General features: G+C 42.7%; 1 protein-coding gene across 1 annotated transcript in view; it reads right to left on the minus strand.

Moving 5' to 3' along the window:
* Window positions 1-17,516, minus strand: part of FAT2 (FAT atypical cadherin 2) — a 69,614-nt gene that overhangs the window by 41,651 nt on the left and 10,447 nt on the right. Inside the window, exons 3-5 of the mRNA XM_033140319.1 lie at window positions 7,082-7,143; window positions 3,952-4,263; window positions 3,014-3,224 (exon numbers count right to left, since the gene is read on the minus strand). Of these exons, the coding sequence (XP_032996210.1) occupies window positions 3,014-3,224; window positions 3,952-4,263; window positions 7,082-7,143 (585 nt within the window). The remainder of the gene's footprint in view (window positions 1-3,013; window positions 3,225-3,951; window positions 4,264-7,081; window positions 7,144-17,516) is intronic.

Below are 17,516 nucleotides of genomic sequence, written 5' to 3' on the forward strand. Positions count from 1 at the left end.
TATTTGTGTTCCAGAGATGTGGAAGTAGAGTTCCTTGAAGCAGAACAGCAGCAACTGGGAGACTTTGATGGAGGGTCACCATGGATCTACTGTGTCATGGATAGTGGGCAGCCTTGATGAAGGAGAGATAGGAACTATGGCCATTTTTAAGAAGCTGTAGTTCCTGTGATAACAGAAACAGTTTCACAGATAACAAGGGGAATCTAAGATGCTATTGTATGAGTTCCTGAAATGGTGGAGCAAAACTATATGGAGTAGGTAATGTAGCCCTGCTCATATAGGCCACATGAGCACTCCTGGCTTGGGCGGCATTGGAGAAAGTAGTAAGCCTCCGAGTTTGTTTGTTTTTTAAACTATGTTTCGAATAAAATGAGATGAGTAGAGAAAATGGCAGAGAAAGACAGGGGTGGTAAGGCACTGGTGGTCATCAACGATCTCATGGGTAATGATCAGTTAGGGCCTGTCATACTCACAAAAGCCTATCCCACAATAGCAGTTCCAACAACCATTAATGGGGGATCTGGGAAAGGATCTTTGGTCTGAGTACTCAGAAAAATATGTCCCTAAGGGAAAATGTGTTTGGCTCTTCTGAAGTAATTTAGGAAGAGCCAGGAATAAAAATGAGAGTGGATCAGAGGCACCAAAAATTTAAAGTTACAGGTGGGTAGCCGTGTTGGTCTGCCATAGTCAAAACAAAATCGAAAATTCTTTCTAGTAGCACCTTAGAGACCAACTGAGTTTGTTCCTGGTATGAGCTTTCGTGTGCATGCACACTTCTTCAGATACACTTTCTGAAGGTATCTGAAGAAGTGTGCATGCACACGAAAGCTCATACCAGGAACAAACTCAGTTGGTCTCTAAGGTGCTACTAGAAAGAATCAAAAATTTAAAGAAACAGTGCCTTTATAGAAAAGGGAGCAAAAGGGAAAGGGATGGGGCCAGATGACATCTGGAAGAAAATGAACCTGTAGAACTATTTGAGCAGACAGGTGAGGACATTGTCTGACTTGCATTATAAATCACTTGAGCAGACAAGTGGAAGGGAAGGGCGTTATAGCGCCAAGAGAAACTTTTGGCTTGGAACTCAAGGGCAGCTCAATGTGTGAACTCGCAATGTCCTCTGCTGTGACACTGGGGAAAGTCCACACTTTCTGGGGAAGCCTAGCTCAGTTGGGAGTGCATGAGACACAGGATCAGGGGTTTGAGTCCCACGCTGGGCAAAAAAAATCCTGCATTGCAAGGGGTTGGACTAGACGAACCTTGTGGTCCCTTCCAGCTCTACGATTCTATAATGCTAATTGAACAGTTGCAGAAACAGACCAGGGCTGGGGAACTAATGGTCCTCCAGATGTTGTTGATTCCCCATCCCTACAGAGGAACCCCATATACCACTTTTCCCACTGCCTAAAGCATAAGGCTGTATTCTGCTTCCTTCTCACAGAACTGTTGTGTAGATAAAAAGAGATCGCCACATATCATGAATGCCATCCCAACCTGAGCTCCCTGGGGAATGGAGGGGTGTAAAACACAATTTCTAAAATAGAAAAGGATTTATTAAAAAAAAACTAAAAAAACTCCGCCCATGCTAGCTTGAGTATGGCAGCCAAACAGGGTAATGATTCAGGGCAAAGGATTAGCCGGACTCACTGTGTGAAGGAGGTTCATATCCCATATTGTAAACAGTGCCTGATTTAGGAGAATAGATAAATACTGAGATTAAATTCCAAAGAAAATACCTGCAAGGGGACACAATGCGGGCAGACTGTCCCACACAAAAGTAAACTTTCCTCAAGCATTGTCAATTCTGTACTGTGTTGATTCTTGTCCTGCCTTCATTGTATTTGTACTCCATTATCCATGCCCAACTGCACCAGGCACAGAAGCATTCCTTGGAGGTGCCCTGAGAAGGACAATTCTTGCAGGTCTGCAAACTATCTGCCTTCAGGAATGGCTTTACTCAACAGAGGCAAAACAAAAACAAACAAACAAACAAAACCCCAAAGCCCCAAACTAAACCTTAAGTCTGCAATGTAATGCCAGGAAATAGGAATTACGCACCCACAGATCAGTACAGCTGAAAGATACATCAAAGATCAGTCAGATGCACAGGATACAAACGAAATGATCTTAGCACCTAAGAATTATTTTAAAAACCTACGCATTCCTGAAATTCTACCCTTAAATGTGCATGAAAACCTACATGAACCTGGGGAACATCTTACAGATGTTACAATATACTATAAAAAAGGTAAACCCCCTTCAGAACTATGAGTTCTTGAAGATGGAAATGGGACCACAGTGGACACCCACCAGTGTCCCAATTATTAATCCCAGTGAGGTCCATATCTCCAACAACAACAAAAATGCATTGATCATTACACTGGAATATCTAACTAGAATGGGTCTCTCTTAACTCTTGCAAAAATATACAGATGAGAGTTGTATCTTTAGACATCCTTCTACACGATGAAAGCATAGGGCATTTCTGACTAATGGGGGGAAATAGAGAAGAATAGGAATAAAACATAATAGATTTTTATCAAGGGAATTGCTGGGCATTCATAGCAGCTCCCTACCAACTTAACATTTAAAGACTTTCAAAACCCCTTGTGGTCTTTTCTCTCTCTCTCCTGTTGGTTTGTTTTTATTGCTGTGGGGAATAGTTATGATTACCACATATTTCCTGTGAGCTGCACAGATGTGTTTTTGCCCGTTTGCAACACAAGAATTTTCATTTAAGGTTGGGGGAGTGCCAGAAATACCATTTTGCAAAGTGCGATGGGTAGGTAACGCAAGACCTGCACAATGCTTTTTGTGGGACAACTGCTTGAGTCAGCCTCAATGCTGCTCCTTGCCAGTGCCAAGGCCTTGACTCTAATGTGCCTGCCATCTAAAATAAACAGCCTTTGTTCGCTTGGGGCATGTGCGTGCCAAATATCTGGGGAACCGAGGCAGCATTTTGTCAGCCCAGAGTCACCCTCAAGAGCTCATTTCTCAGCCGCATGCCACTCACCTGTGATATTAAACCAGAGTTGGCCGAGCCCAGCCTCCACGCTGATCACTCCCACCATGTGGTTCACTGGGTCTGTTTCCATGACAGCAAAGTTGAAATGAGGCTCATCAAAAGTCAGAGGCTCCGAGGATGGAAGGGGCTTAAGGATCCAGTTGACATGTAACCTCACGCTGGAAGAGAGTGGGGGGCTGCCGCCATCAGTAGCCTTGACCTGCCAAGAGAGACACCAGCTTACATGCAGTGGAAACCAAAGTTGCTCTTGCCAATGTTCTGAGTGAACCTAATCAGTCTTTCATGGTTCTATTGCCAGAAGCACCACAAAGTGGGCAGCCTGCAGTTGCCCTTGCCTTCCTTCAGCTGGTAGATAAAATGGCATTCATTTGCTTGCCCCTGTTAACGTAGCAGGGTTCATGCAATACAAGAGTTCGATAGGATTTCTTTGGCATATGTAAAGCTGCCGAGTCTGGTCTGACTCTGTAGCCTGCAGAGCTTGTTGCTCAACATGCAGAGGAAAATAAGAAGACCCCTGCTGGAAGTCAAGTGTCCTGCTGCCCACAGTGGTCAGCCAAGATGCCTCCAGGAAGTTCACAAGGTGGGCTTGAAAATAGCAACCCTCTCTTGCTACTGCTCCCCAGTAACTGGCGTCCAGTGATAACCCACCAAACTGCTCTTGGACTACCCATGCAAACTGAAGAAGGTGATGGAACATTTTGTCTTCTTCAACGTACGTGTTGCTGTTGTTTCATGGCAGGTTTTGACTAAATAGGTTTCACAGGTTCTTGATGTAATTATGTTGCCCTGAGATCTATGGATGAAGGGCAGTATACCAATTAAACAACAACAACCTGAATACCCTCTTTGACTACAAGGCCCTTAAATACTCAAGAAAAAAACTGCTGTCTGCCTCCATCCTCCTTAACTTCCTATATCTCACTCACCGTCAATATATTGTACTCCTGGACAGGAAAAGCCTTTTTGGAGAAGACCATGCCTGTCACTGGGTGGATGCTGAAGAATCCATCATTGTTTTCTTCAAGGCTGTAAGTGACTTGGCAGTTCAGTCCCTCATCCCGATCTGTGGCAATCATCCTGTAGACTGGCAAAGGAGTCTCAGATCCCGTTTTCTGTGGTAGATTAACCATGAAGAACTTCTGGGAAAATGTGGGAGGATTATCATTGACATCTGTGATGTAGATTACAACTCTACTGGTGGATTTCAGAGTTGGATCCCCGTTGTCTGAAACAGAGACCTATAAGGAAAAGCCAACAGAGTATCAGATCTGAAGCCTCAAGAAAACAGTTAATGCTCATGAAACCCAGATGTTTCCCTGCTATGGCTGAGGAGAAGACCCAAGGTCCTTCAGGTGTTGCAGGATGCCTGTAATCGTAACCAAATGCTCTGGGATGATGAAAGCTATAGTTCAGCAACATTTGGAGGATCTCCTAATATCTGGCAAAGTCTTCTGGGAGTGGTTGAAGTGTTACAATGTGTGGCTTGCCTGCATTGAGGTTTAAAGGTTGTATCCAATGCTGCTGTCACATTCAGGCAACATACTTCTCCTTGCTCAATGGAACCTGCCCCTGCTTCCCCTCGGGCCCCCTGTGTACCATCAAATTCATTGAGGGACCCTTTTGGAGCATGAAAGGAGAGGAGAGGAGAGGACTGGGAAGTCCTGTTGCGTGAGGAGAAGACCCATCATGCAAGGTTGGATACAGCCTTACAGAAGCTGCTTTATATTGAGTCAGACCATTGGTCCATCTAACTCGGTGCTGTCTACACTGACTGGGAGTGGTTCAACCCAGTTTCAGAAAGTGGAGATGCGAGGACTTTCTGCATGCACAACACTGAACTGCAACCCAAACAGTTAGGTGTGCATGTGTTAGGTGGAGAGATATTGGTGAATAAAAAAACAGAGACAACTCATGAAGGTGTCATCTCAGAGATGCTGTCCAATACAAAGCATTCTCTTTTGCATTGACTCTTGCCAATAATGAACATTTGAGCAAGCTGAATATAGCTCATCTGAAAGAGCTGCTGTTTGTAGAAGCTAGCCTGCAAAATGGAGCAGATTCTCTCAGGCAGAAGCCAGAAGAAGAAGAAGAAGAGTTTGGATTTGATATCCCGCTTTTCACTACCCGAAGGAGTCTCAAAGCGGCTAACATTCTCCTTTCCCTTCCTCCCCCACAACAAACACTCTGTGAGGTGAGTGGGGCTGAGAGACTTCAGAGAAGTGTGACTAGCCCAAGGTCACCCAGCAGCTGCATGTGGAGGAGCGGAGACACGAACCCGGTTCCCCAGATTACGAGTCTGCCGCTCTTAACCACTACTGGCCAGATGGGAAAAGGGTGGTGGTGAGGGGGAACAGTCTGTCTGAGTTTCCCCTGCTTTCTTTGGAGTTATTTGGTAGAAAGGCAAAGAGAAAGAAAGGATGAGGTGCATCTTATGTTGTGTGCTGGGATCTATCCAACCTCCACTCCAGACCCAACAAAAACTACTAAAGGGCTCCAAGCCTGTACTTGCTTCTGACAGAGCTTCTGTACTCCACCTTCTGACAGAGATGACTCTTCAAAAGTTGAATATGTACTAAATTTATTGAAATGCATTGTTCCTACCAGCACCAATGAATTTTGGTATGAGCTATTTTCTCAGAATGTGTTTGAGTGCAGCACGGTGGTTAGAGGAATGGCCACAGCTCAGTGGTACAGCATCTGCATCTGAAGAGCCACTGTCAGTCAGCATGGACAAAACTGCATTACATGGCCCAGTGATCTGACTTTGTTTTTAAGGCAGCTTCTTATGCTTCTTTTGGAGGATGGGCTAAAACCCAGTGGTACACCTTGCATGCAGAAGGTCACAGGTTCAATGAACAGCATCTTCAGGTTATAGCCGGGAGACACCCAGACTGAAAATATACTCCTTACACTAAAACTAGCCTTCTCCAAACCAGGGCCCACTAGGAATTTTGGATTACAGTGTCTATTATCCTTGACCACACTTGGCCATACTTGCTGAGACTAAGGATGGGTGAAAATGTCCATTTTGTTTTTTCTCTGTTTCTCATTTTCCCAACCTTAAGATCAGTTCCTCACACATCCACATCAGTCTGCGATATTATTTTTTCTTAAAGTCAACAAAGATTCAGCATTCCAGTGTGCATTTCTCTTAATATACACATTTTCACATAGTTTTGTTGAATAAATACTATTTTTGCAAAGCTAAAGAAATATATTTCACTAATACATGCATTTTTTATGTACACTTTACCCTAATTTGTGCATTTTTGTACCATTACTTTTCCAGAGCAGAGTGTGAATTTTGAAGGGTGCCTGAGTTTCAGTTTGCTCATTGTTTTGGAAAGTGTAGATTGGATAAATTTGCATTTATATGTAAATGGAATCTAATTCCTCCCTTATCCCTGTCTGAGACTGATGTAGTCTAGAACAGGCATGTCCAAAGTCTGTTTCAGGGGCCTAATCCGGCCCACCCTATCAGTTTAATCCGGCCCCTGTGGCAGCTTATTTCCTGGAGGGAAATCCTAAAAAACCTCAACAACTTGAATCCTAAAAAAGGCCAACTTTGGTCAGCCCTTTGGTTGACCCTCACGGCCCTTCACTTCATCAAATCTGGCCCTCTTTGAAAAAAGTTTGGACACCACTGGTCTAGAACATCTCCTATGAATGCCTCAGAACCTGCAACCTACTGCCTCTTAGCTTGGAAACTGCATTTCAGTACCATGTAGTAAAGAAATCCCCTAAGTGTCCATTTTGTCAAAAGGGGCAGGAAACCACTTGCCCCCCTTTACTCTGCAAGGGTTTAGTGGCAAGATTCCCATTGCAGCCTTTCAGTTAAGAAGCTAAGCCAGGAGGTATTAGTGAGGCTGGCACTGGGGGCAAACCCACAAAAATGCAGAACAAGCAATTATCTTCCTGAGCAATTTGGAACTGATGGAATGAGTCCTCCTCTTTGGTGTGCTCTGACTTGCAAGGAAATGTTCTTTGAGGACTTTAAAAAAACACACACACCACTTTCAAGTAAATAAAAGTAATTACAACTTCGTCATCACTCACCTCTAAGATATGCTCAGCCCTGTATTCGCGATCGAGCTGCCGAGATGTGGTATAAATCAGACCTGCCATGAGAGAAAAAGAGTGCGATCAGATCTGAGAGCTGTAGCCCATGTGATACTGTGCCACGCTCACCTGCCATGCCAACGTGAGCCGATTACAAAGGTGATGCTGCCCTGAAGCAAATCTATGCCACAAGCAAAAGAAGCTCATAGATATTTTTTTTTTTTTAAAAAAAACACTTCCTGCCTCCTAACCATGGAAGTTTTCCATACTTCTTTTATTAACCAAAATGATTTATTTCATTCCCTAACACCTCCGCCAAGTTTTCCCATTCATCTCACCGAATAATGCAATATTTGAGGCCCTCCACCCCCTGGAGATGCCATTTCAGAATTCAGAGTGGAAGGATAATGGGAAAATATAATCAAGATGATGTATAGATGGTACTTGACACCTGTTAAACTGGCAAAAATTTATCATGGTCAAAATAATAAGTGCTGGAAATGTAAAGAAGCAGAAGGAACTTTTTTCCATATGTGGTGGACGTGCCCAAAGGTAAAAGACTTCTGGGAAAAGATTTATAATGAAATGAAGAAGGTGTTGAAAAACACATTTATAAAGAAACCAGAAGCCTTTTTACTGGGCACCCTAGGTCAAGAAATTCCAAATGTGATAGAACTTTATTTATGTGTGCCACAACAGCAGCTAGAATTTTGATAGCTAAAAACTGGAAGACAGAAGTAATACCAACGATTGAAGAATATATGGAGCTCTCAGAGATGATCGGGAAACTTCGTGACCAGAGGGACGACGCGGTAGAAGAAGAATGGAAGAAATTTAAACTGTATTAAAAAAAATTATTGTATGATTGAAAATTAGATATAATTTGGAAGAAAAGCTAGACTGCAGATGTAGAGTTAGGTTAAGTGTTTAAGATAGATGAAATATGAGTTAAAATAACAGTTAAGATCAACAAATACGTAATTTTATAGTAAATAAGGTTATATAAGATGTTTAGGAATTACTAAAGACAAGGAACGCAGGAAGAGGAGACAGGAGGAAGTCAATATACAATGTTAAGGATAGTTATTAGTTATAATTAATGAGATTTTTTGTTTTGTATTGTGGTTATTGTTTTAGTTTTGTTTTTATTGTAGGTATGTGTGTATTGTTGTGTTTATGTTTGATTGTGCTGTAGTTGTTTTTGTTTTATAAAAACCAATAAATATATTTTTTTTAAAAACAGAGTGGAAGGATGATGATGATGATGATGATGATGATTTATTATTTCTCGCCCACCTATCTGGCTGAGTTTCTGGAGGATTGAGAGAGCTCTCAGCAGGGCACAGGAACTTAAGCAGCTAAGTCAGTCCACTCATTCATCTAGCTCAGGGTGCTGGTATTCGGAGGCATATGGCTTCTGAAGGTAGAACATAGCCATGAGCTTCCCTGGTGAGAACTTTGAAGTCAGGGGGCTACCACAGAAAAGGTCTATCCTCTGGTTGCTGCCACATGTGGTTTGAAATGCGGTGGAGGGGGCAACAGCCTCCTATAGCAGTGATACTACCATCTACATCCTTAATTAAGGATTAATAATAATAATTTTACAAGTCGTAAGCCAGCATTTTGAACTATGCTTACTTCTTTCTTGTTACACTTGTACCTCCTCAGTCCTTATGGTCTCTACATTGAAAACAATGCCAACAAGACTAGAGCAGGTGTTGCTCCATGCACACTCTTAGACGCACTTTATATTGCAAAAACATTGACTCCATTCTGAAGGCTGTAGATTTCAATCTTTCCTGATGTATGCATGTATGGTTAGCAGCATATCTTGTTATCTTCAGCTGCAAGAAGTTCTGGAAAATGTCATGGTTGTTGTTCAGCTTTCGCAAATAAAGTAACGCTACATGGAAAAAACCCAGCCAATGCTGTATTTTAGAGGAAGCTGACATGAGCAAGCTAACAGTTAGTGGATAAGATCCAAGGGTGCCAGAAAGACAGATCAACATGCCTGCTAGTAGAGATGGGTGAGTCCGCCAACATCCGATTCTCTCAGTTTCCCGTTCGTCCAACTCTTACTCTCTACAAAAGTTTGCAGATTTTAAAAAACTCCCATGACAATTCAGCATTTTAGAACAAATTTCTAATGAACACATTTTTTGCAGCACAAAATTTCACCTTCTGTACTGCATTTTTGGATGTTATTTTCACTAATGCATGCCTTTTAATGCATACTTTATTTGGCCAAAAAAAGGCATTGCAGAATTCAGAGAAACAAGCATTTCAAGGGAAGGCTGTGTTTTGCTTCACATATTGTTTCAGAAAGTGCAAATTAAGCAGGATTGCCTGCAAAGGGAACCCAATTTCTCCCTCGTCCTTACTTGCTGGTAACTGATCGGCCAAAGATTGACAGGCTTTAAACTTTATTATCCTTTGAGATTACTATAATTTCCTTAGCATCAGTGGCGTTATCCTTCCCTCAGACTTCCAGGACTGGTCTGCCCTAAGGGTATAACAGCATCCTAATTATGGGAGTTGCAGTTCAACAACCTGTGGAGGACCACAAGTTCCCCATCCATGTCCTAGAGCAACTAGTTTTACTAGAAAACCAGACTCGGGACATTGCCATTATCCAAGAGGCTGTGTTCTATAGCCTCTCTCTGTAAATACTGAATAAAAAGGGATGGTAAAAAACTTTCCCTTGTCGTTATACTTTCCTGGGGAACCATCCAGGAGCCGCTGACAGCATCCTGACACTATTCAGTGGGAATCTGCCTCCTACGCTGGAGGGAGCACATAGCCATCATGGCTCTTAGCCCTTTGGTCCATGGATTCCAGTTCATCCTCGTAACTTCTATACAGGCCTGGCCTATGCAACCTGTGACCCACCAAACTGAGCGCAGTCCATCGGTCATGTATAGTATAGTATAGCCTACACAAGGCTTTATATCTTGTTATTACTGTTTTTCTGGGACTACAAAATGCATGGGATTAACTAGCGACAGCAATACAAGACACGTGAGTTGGGTTTTGGTTTGGCAGGTTGCAAGTTGCGCTGAGCAGCTATAGGCAGAAGACGATTCCATGGGAAAACAGGACGTGCTATCCAGCTCCAGGGATTGTGATGTAAGTCTTTGGAACAGGGCTTCAGTTAGCAGTCATTACTTGTTCATTACTTTCTCCCTCTGAGGGATTATGGATATTTGGCTTACAAACGATGCTTAAAACCAAAGAACACAATGTGTTACAACAAGACGAATTTAATGGACTCTGCATATAGCCCATGTCTGGGCTGCTGTTTGTTTATTTCATCCTCACATCTAAGCATGAGCAGAAGATCCCAAGGGCAACAACGAAACTATAAAGGAATGTTTGCATTCCTCTTTGCGGCCATGAAGAAAGCTTCGGGCAAAGCACTTAAGCATGTGGTCTCTGAAGTGCAGCCCAAAGGTCTCTGCAAAATTGGGTCCTACATATGGAGCCAGGATGACTCATGCAGAGCAGAGAATGAATGCACCGTGCAGAGGTGCTTGTTGACAGCAGCCCTTTACAGATGTTCTAAGTGTGCAGTGTGAGCACACACAGGTGAGGAGGAGGCTGGCATCATGGCAACAACGCCACCTCTTCCTACACATATTCAGTCTACACACTGAAGGCCAAATTAGATGTGATGCCATTAACGTCCTCCCACACCAGTGTTTTGGTCCTCGGTGAGCTTTCTGCTACGGTAGCCTGCCTTCTCTCGCTCTAGGCCCAACTGAGGAACTCAAGGAAAAGTTGGGAGCACCTACTGCTGTTCCTCCTTCTCTTCACCCCAACTTCTTCGCTAGGCTGGGCAGGATGGGCAGGCAGTGAGGAACCTGCATGGGTGTCCCAGCATGCAATAGTCAGCCACTTCACTGAGCTGTGGGCCTTACAACTGCTTGAGGGAGCCAACCCCCTGATGCCAGCCATGTCCCCACCTCCTGGCCAGGCATCTTCTTCCATATAACCCTCCCCACCATCTAAAACCAACAGCTGAGGCCTTTCTATTCTCTCTGTTATAAATGAAGCAGGTAACAACTAGAGAGAAGGCCCTTTCAGGCTAGGCACCCTGTATGTTGAATGTCCTCACCTGGCACCAAGGCTCCAAAACTTGCTTGTACTCTACGGTTTCTTGCATTTTGATGTTTTTAATCCTGGAAACTAACCTGAAACCAACTTCAGCGAAGGGAGGTTTATAAATAGTCTAAACAAATCAAGTGAATGTGTGAGTCAAGGTCCATAAAATAATGGGCTTCCCCACCCATGAACCATATCAATTGAGGCTGCTAATTATGGCAAGAAAACCTACAGCATTTGACTCACATGGCACACTCATGGCTTCCCCAGTGGGGGATGGGGAGCTCACCACAAGGATCCTGGTTTTGATAGCAAAACTAAAGGCAAATTCTCCATCAAGAGGAGAATGGGCAGGTAGAGACAGATTTGTGTGGTAATACAAAAAGTGACTCACTGCGGTTTTGGTGCTCTGCAGAAGCTGAGTGTTCCTCCTATATTTTATGACCTCATTTACTTGTGAGTTAGCTTTAAAATAAAGTAACAGAGCAATAAGAAATTGCCGCTTTTCCCTCCCTCACATTTGGAAAAACTAATCTGATATACATCACAACACAGATTGAAAGCGTTCTCATCCTAGTTCCCGCGGCTGCTGCGAAGCTAAATAGCTGAAGTTTGACAAAATTAAGAGCGACTATTTATTTATTTTTAAATGCTGTAATGGAATAGTTTAAGCAATTGCAACGAGACCTTTAACGATTCGATTGTCTCTCAGCCTAACGTGCACCAGAGGGAGAACCATATACAACAGCTTGAGCTCCTTGGAAGAAAGGTGGATTAGAAATGTAAGGTAATAATAAATAAAAGTAAAAAAACAGGACAGGGAGACAGCACAAGGGACAGGAATCCTAAAACTGGTATCATATGAGCTGAGATGAAGAATAATGCAGAAGATGGCACACAAGCAAAGAACTAACAATTTTTACTCTGCTGGATTGCTGGTACTGTATGAGATATTAAAAAATAAATAAAAAGGAAGAAAATTAGTTACTTCCTGAAATGTAGCACCTTTATTTTTATTAACTTATTTTTAATTTTTAATCTGTGCTGGAGTAATACAAAGAACAGGCTGAAACAAACAAACAAACAAACAGCCCTAAACAGAGAAAATGTACAGTGAAGGAGCCATGTGTGAAGGCCGATACACTTAAAAAAAAAAAATCAACATTCCGAAATTATTGTTTTGCTGGAAGACAACTGGAGAGAACTCAAAGCATCCTGGAACTTTTGAATAATAAGAATAGAACTGGGAGAATCTGCAACTAATCCTTACTACACAGAGCCCCTTTGGGGCATTTGCAAGGGAGAATTGGCAGGTACTTATTCCTCCCGCCATCAAATTCTTCTTTGCAAATGTCTCCAGCCATTTTTTTACCCTAGCCACAATTAATTCTGTTTTAAGAGCCTGGAGAAGCATTTGCAGGGGAGAATCATTAGGTGGGAGAAGACAGAGCACCTACGTCCTCTTCCTCATGCTCCCATAATGCACAATGACCACATGTTAAATCAGGAGTAATACGTCTGCCTTTTTTCTGCTTTGGGGTTTATTTTCCCAATTTCTCTCATCCTGCTTTTAATTGTTTTGCTCCCTGACAAGGCAGATCGTACTTTTAGAGGGAGATCTTGTTTGGCTGCCCTGTGATTCCAGTCCATGCCACACACCCCACTGATTTCCTTACAAGGTCTGTTAAACACCCTGTAATGAGATATGAGAGCAATTGTGGTTAATGGTTAATTGCACTAATTCCAAAATAGAGCTGTGGTGTTTTTGCTCCTGCACACAAATATGAGATGTGTTGACGTGGATCCATGTTCACAGCAGATCAAGGAAGATGCAGTGACATGGTGCTGGCATTAACGAAAAACTAATTAGAGTGAATGCACTTTCTTTTTTAACTGCCACTCATTTTCCTATAAAAAGCAAAGGGTTAGAAATACAGGCAGGGCACAGCATCTAAAGCTTTCGTTCCCCCAAAGATAAACACTTATTTTTGCTACTTTAGACAGAAAAAAATAAATCCTTTTTTGCTTTTCATAAGCTTGCTGTCCTTCTTCACTACACTTCACATTTTTAGGTGTACGCCTAAGATGTTTTAAATGAATGCCTACAAATCTAAAGTGTGAAAGTGACCAAAATATTTGGAAGTGCTACAATATCAAAGAGAATAAATTAAAGATGCAGTATAGATGGTATCTTACCCTGGCAAGGCTTTCCAAGATTTATTAAAATATAGCGAACAATTGTTGGAGGTGTGGGAAAGTAAAGGAGACATGTACCACATGTGGTGGACGTGTAGAAAGATAAGAGAAGTTTTGGGGCCTTGTCTATGATGATTTGAAATTTTTGGGGGGAATAATTTTTTTTTTTTAAGCCAGAAGCATTCTTGTTAACCATAACTGGTTAAAGATATTCCAAAAAACTTAAGAGAAATATTCATATATGCTACAGCAGCGGCCCAAACACTAGTAGCAAAGAACTAGAAAGGGAGAAATGTCCCGACTATAGTGGGTTGGCAGAATAAACTACAAGAATATGTGGAAATGGTGCAATTGACCAAAACCTAAGGGGCAAATCAAGACAAGAATTTGTACAAAAATGGGATAAATACAAGAGATATGTACAAAAATATACCAGTGGTTTTTCGTCTATGGCAGCATTTGATTGACCTTGGATAAAGAAATATACAGTGGTGCCCCACTAGACGAATGCCTCGCTAGACGAAAAACTCGCTAGACGAAGCCATTCATCTAGCGGAAGGCAGCCCCGCTAGATGAAAAAGTCTATGGGGCTGCCTCGCAAGACGAAAAATTTTTCGTCTTTTTTTTTTTTGTCTAGCGAAAGCGCGGCTGTCATTGCCGCTTCGCTAGACGAAAAACCCGCTAGACGAAAATTTTCGCAGAACGAATTATTTTCGTCTAGCGGGGCACCACTGTATGAGAAATAAGATCAATGGTACAAAATGGTTAATACTCTTTGTTAATAATTGCATAAAAAGCAGCATAAACACAGCTGAATACAGCCGAAGCTTAAGGTTTATAAATACGTAAGAAAAGATGAGTACTGTATATGCTTTTGGTTTTTTTCCTCCTCTTTTTTATGTATATGATTGAATTTTCAATTTATTTTATGAGATTCTGTTCTGTGTGTGTGTAATGTATTGCAAGATTATTAATAAAGGGGGGGAGGGAGAGAGAAAGAAAGGCCAAGAGTCATCAAATCCCTCATCCATCGATGCTGCTAGCGCTACATTGGAGCAATGTAACATCTGTGCCCTCTGCCGAAACTCACCAAGAGGGAAATGACTAGAACGCTGGGTCTCTTAGAAACGCCGGGGCAATCCTTCCCTTTAGGCTGTTGCCCTAGTTAATTGGTAACCTGAGTGCCTTCATTACTAAACTCCTGAAAAGCCCAGCACCAAAGTGTTTATGTTGATCAATCAATTTGGATTACAAATGGACTGACGCCTGAATGTAGCTCCGAAGTGTCCTCCACGCTCACTGCAGAATTGGATTCAGGTCTGATGTGCTGTATATAATTCAAAGGCCTCTCAAAAGCAGTGCTTTCCAGTCACAGAAAAAGAGTCCAGTAGTGTTTGCTGATTTATAAGAAACTTAGAATCCTTCCTTGCTAAGCTTTCCCTGCCCACTCCCCAAATCCTGGAATTAGCTGACAGTAAATCTTAAATTTGATCCAGGAGACGGAAAGGGATAAATCAGGAGAGCAGGACTTGCTTAAACCAGGATGAGCAAATTATGGAGTCCATCCTTTCTCTGGCCGAATTAAGGTCGCTGACGTAAGGTACCTGAGAGATGACTGTGGTACGAACTCTTGGTTGTCATTGCTTCCTCTATGGAATTACAGGTGCCGCCATTTTGTAAAGGTGGTGGGTATTCTTTAAAATAATGTTTAAAATAAGGCTGCATTTTAAGCTGTATTTTCAACTGTATTCTAACCTCTATTTTAATCAACTGGGTTTAAAAAAATGTTTTTAATGTATTTTATATTTGGCCAGGGAGGGCGGGGTATAAATAATAATAATAATAATAATAATAATAATAATAATTAGATGGGGAATGAGTGACTGCACTTCATGGCAAAGCAACTGACCTGCATATGCTAGCAGATCTTGCCATGGTGTTGGAGAGAGAGAGCTACCTACATCATTTCTAAACCATGGGGGCAAAGCCTCTGGGTTTCTTTACTCCAAGTTTGGAGTTTGCTACCTATATGGCTGAGCTCACATGTAGAGAACTGGGAATGTATCGTTTCTGCCTGCAGTTATGGAATGCCTGGCTTCTGCTTTCCATCAAGCAAAGAGAAAGAACATCCAGTCATGTCAGAACAGAAGCAGAAATATTAACACTGCACAGTTGGCCAAGCATAAAACCCCCCAATTTCGCTTGGCAAAGGTGGAGCTGAGGACAAAGTCCTGGTCCAACCTTATTAGAACTTAAGGATTTAAAAGAATGCAAACCAAGTGACTGGGCATGTCTGTGTGCGTTGTGGGAGGGGGGGGTCCCAACTAAATGAGGTTTAATTGGTTTGCCTAAAATTTGCTGCTTTAGCAACAATTTGCATTCCTATCTGTTTTACTGTAATTTAAGTTTTATTATGCCATGCTATGTCTGCAGCTCAGTGCGACTTATGTACTCTGTTGTTCGTATTCGGTACTGTTTGCTTTTATGGGTTTGTGTTGGGTTTATGCTATGGCTAAAAGCTAATGCAATAAAGAATTTGACTTTGCATTCCTTATCCTTTGAACTCCTAGGGACTCAGAGTGTGAGAACATAATTCTCCCCACCCATCCAGATCCTGTAAATTCCTACAAATTGCAGCATTTGGTTTAAGGTCCAGATTTTTCAAGATCCACGTTGTGTGTTTGAAGATGACCAACATGGTTTCAAAAAGAGCATTGCTCATGACTCAAGTTGCTCGTCACCTGACACGTTGAACCTATGCAATTTCATAAGCTATGGTCGACATCTTTCAACATCTTCAGAGAAGCCTAGACCAATGCAGATATCAGGGGCTAGTATCTTATTGCTTTCGGTTTGCAAGAAGCAGGTGTCCATAGAAACACTGATAATATAAATGCACTGCAATATATATGAAGTTAGTGGCTAACTGCTGCAAATTGCATCATGTCTTCTGCTACACTTTGTATTACATACTGGGGATTGTGGGGTGGTGGCAATCTTAAACCAGCTTTTCACTTGCTGAATATGTGTGTAACTGGGATGTTACTTCTCTCTTAACCATAACCAATTTAAATTTGAAGCTGTCAAGCCTCCATGTAAAAAGGTAAAGGTAAAGGGACCCCTGACCATAAGGTCCAGTTGCAGACGACTCCGGGGTTGCAGGGCTCATCTCGCTTTATTGGCCGAGGGAGCCAGCGTACAGCTTCCGGGTCATGTGGCCAGCATGACTAAGCCGCTTCTGTCGAACCAGAGCAGCGCACGGAAACGCCGTTGACCTTCCCGCCGGAGCGGTACCTATTTATCTACTTGCACTTTGACGTGCTTTCGAACTGCTAGGTTGGCAGGAGCTGGGACCAAGCAATGGGACCAAGCAACGGGAGCTCACCCCGTCACAGGGATTCGAACCGCTGACCTTCTGATCGGCAAGCCCTAGGCTTTGTGGTTTAACCCACAGTGCCACTCGCGTCCAAAGCCTGCATGTAGGTTGACTGTAAACAGTGCAGACTGGTACTAAAAGAACTTAACTGTGTGGAAGCAGTCCGCCCCCCCTGCCCCCCCACCGCCCCTTGGGCATTTCAGAACTTTGACACTGAGGTCCAGCGCCGAGGGCCTTCTGGCGGGTCCCTCACTGCGAGAAGCAAAGCTACAGGGAACCAGGCAGAGGGCCTTCCCGGTAGTGGCGCCCTCCCTGTGGAATGCCCTCCCATCTCATGTCAAAGAGATAAACAACTACCTTACATTCAGAAGACATCTGAAGGCAGCCCTGTTCAGGGAAGTTTTTAATGTGTGATATTTTCATGTATTTTAATCTCTGTTGGAAGCCAGCCAGAGTGGCTGGGGAAACCCAGCCGGATGGGCGGGGTACAAATAATAATAATAATAATAATAATAATAATAATAATTATACTTGTCCATACACGGAAGCAGAAAGGGAGATAATCTGAGCCAGGAGTGGGCTTTTCTACATGTACCTCTTGGGTTCATTTTCTATCATTCCTAATTCCAAGAGTCAAATGTAAGACTTGATAATAAAAGGCAGCAGATTACGTTTTGGAACAGCCTGAGCATGCAGAGGCTTGCTGCAGGAGGAAAGGTTAGAAATCCAAGTTCTCCAGTTACTACAAAAGCCTTCGAC

This window comes from Lacerta agilis, chromosome 2 (assembly GCF_009819535.1).
Source record: "Lacerta agilis isolate rLacAgi1 chromosome 2, rLacAgi1.pri, whole genome shotgun sequence".
NCBI classification, from domain to species: domain Eukaryota; kingdom Metazoa; phylum Chordata; class Lepidosauria; order Squamata; family Lacertidae; genus Lacerta; species Lacerta agilis.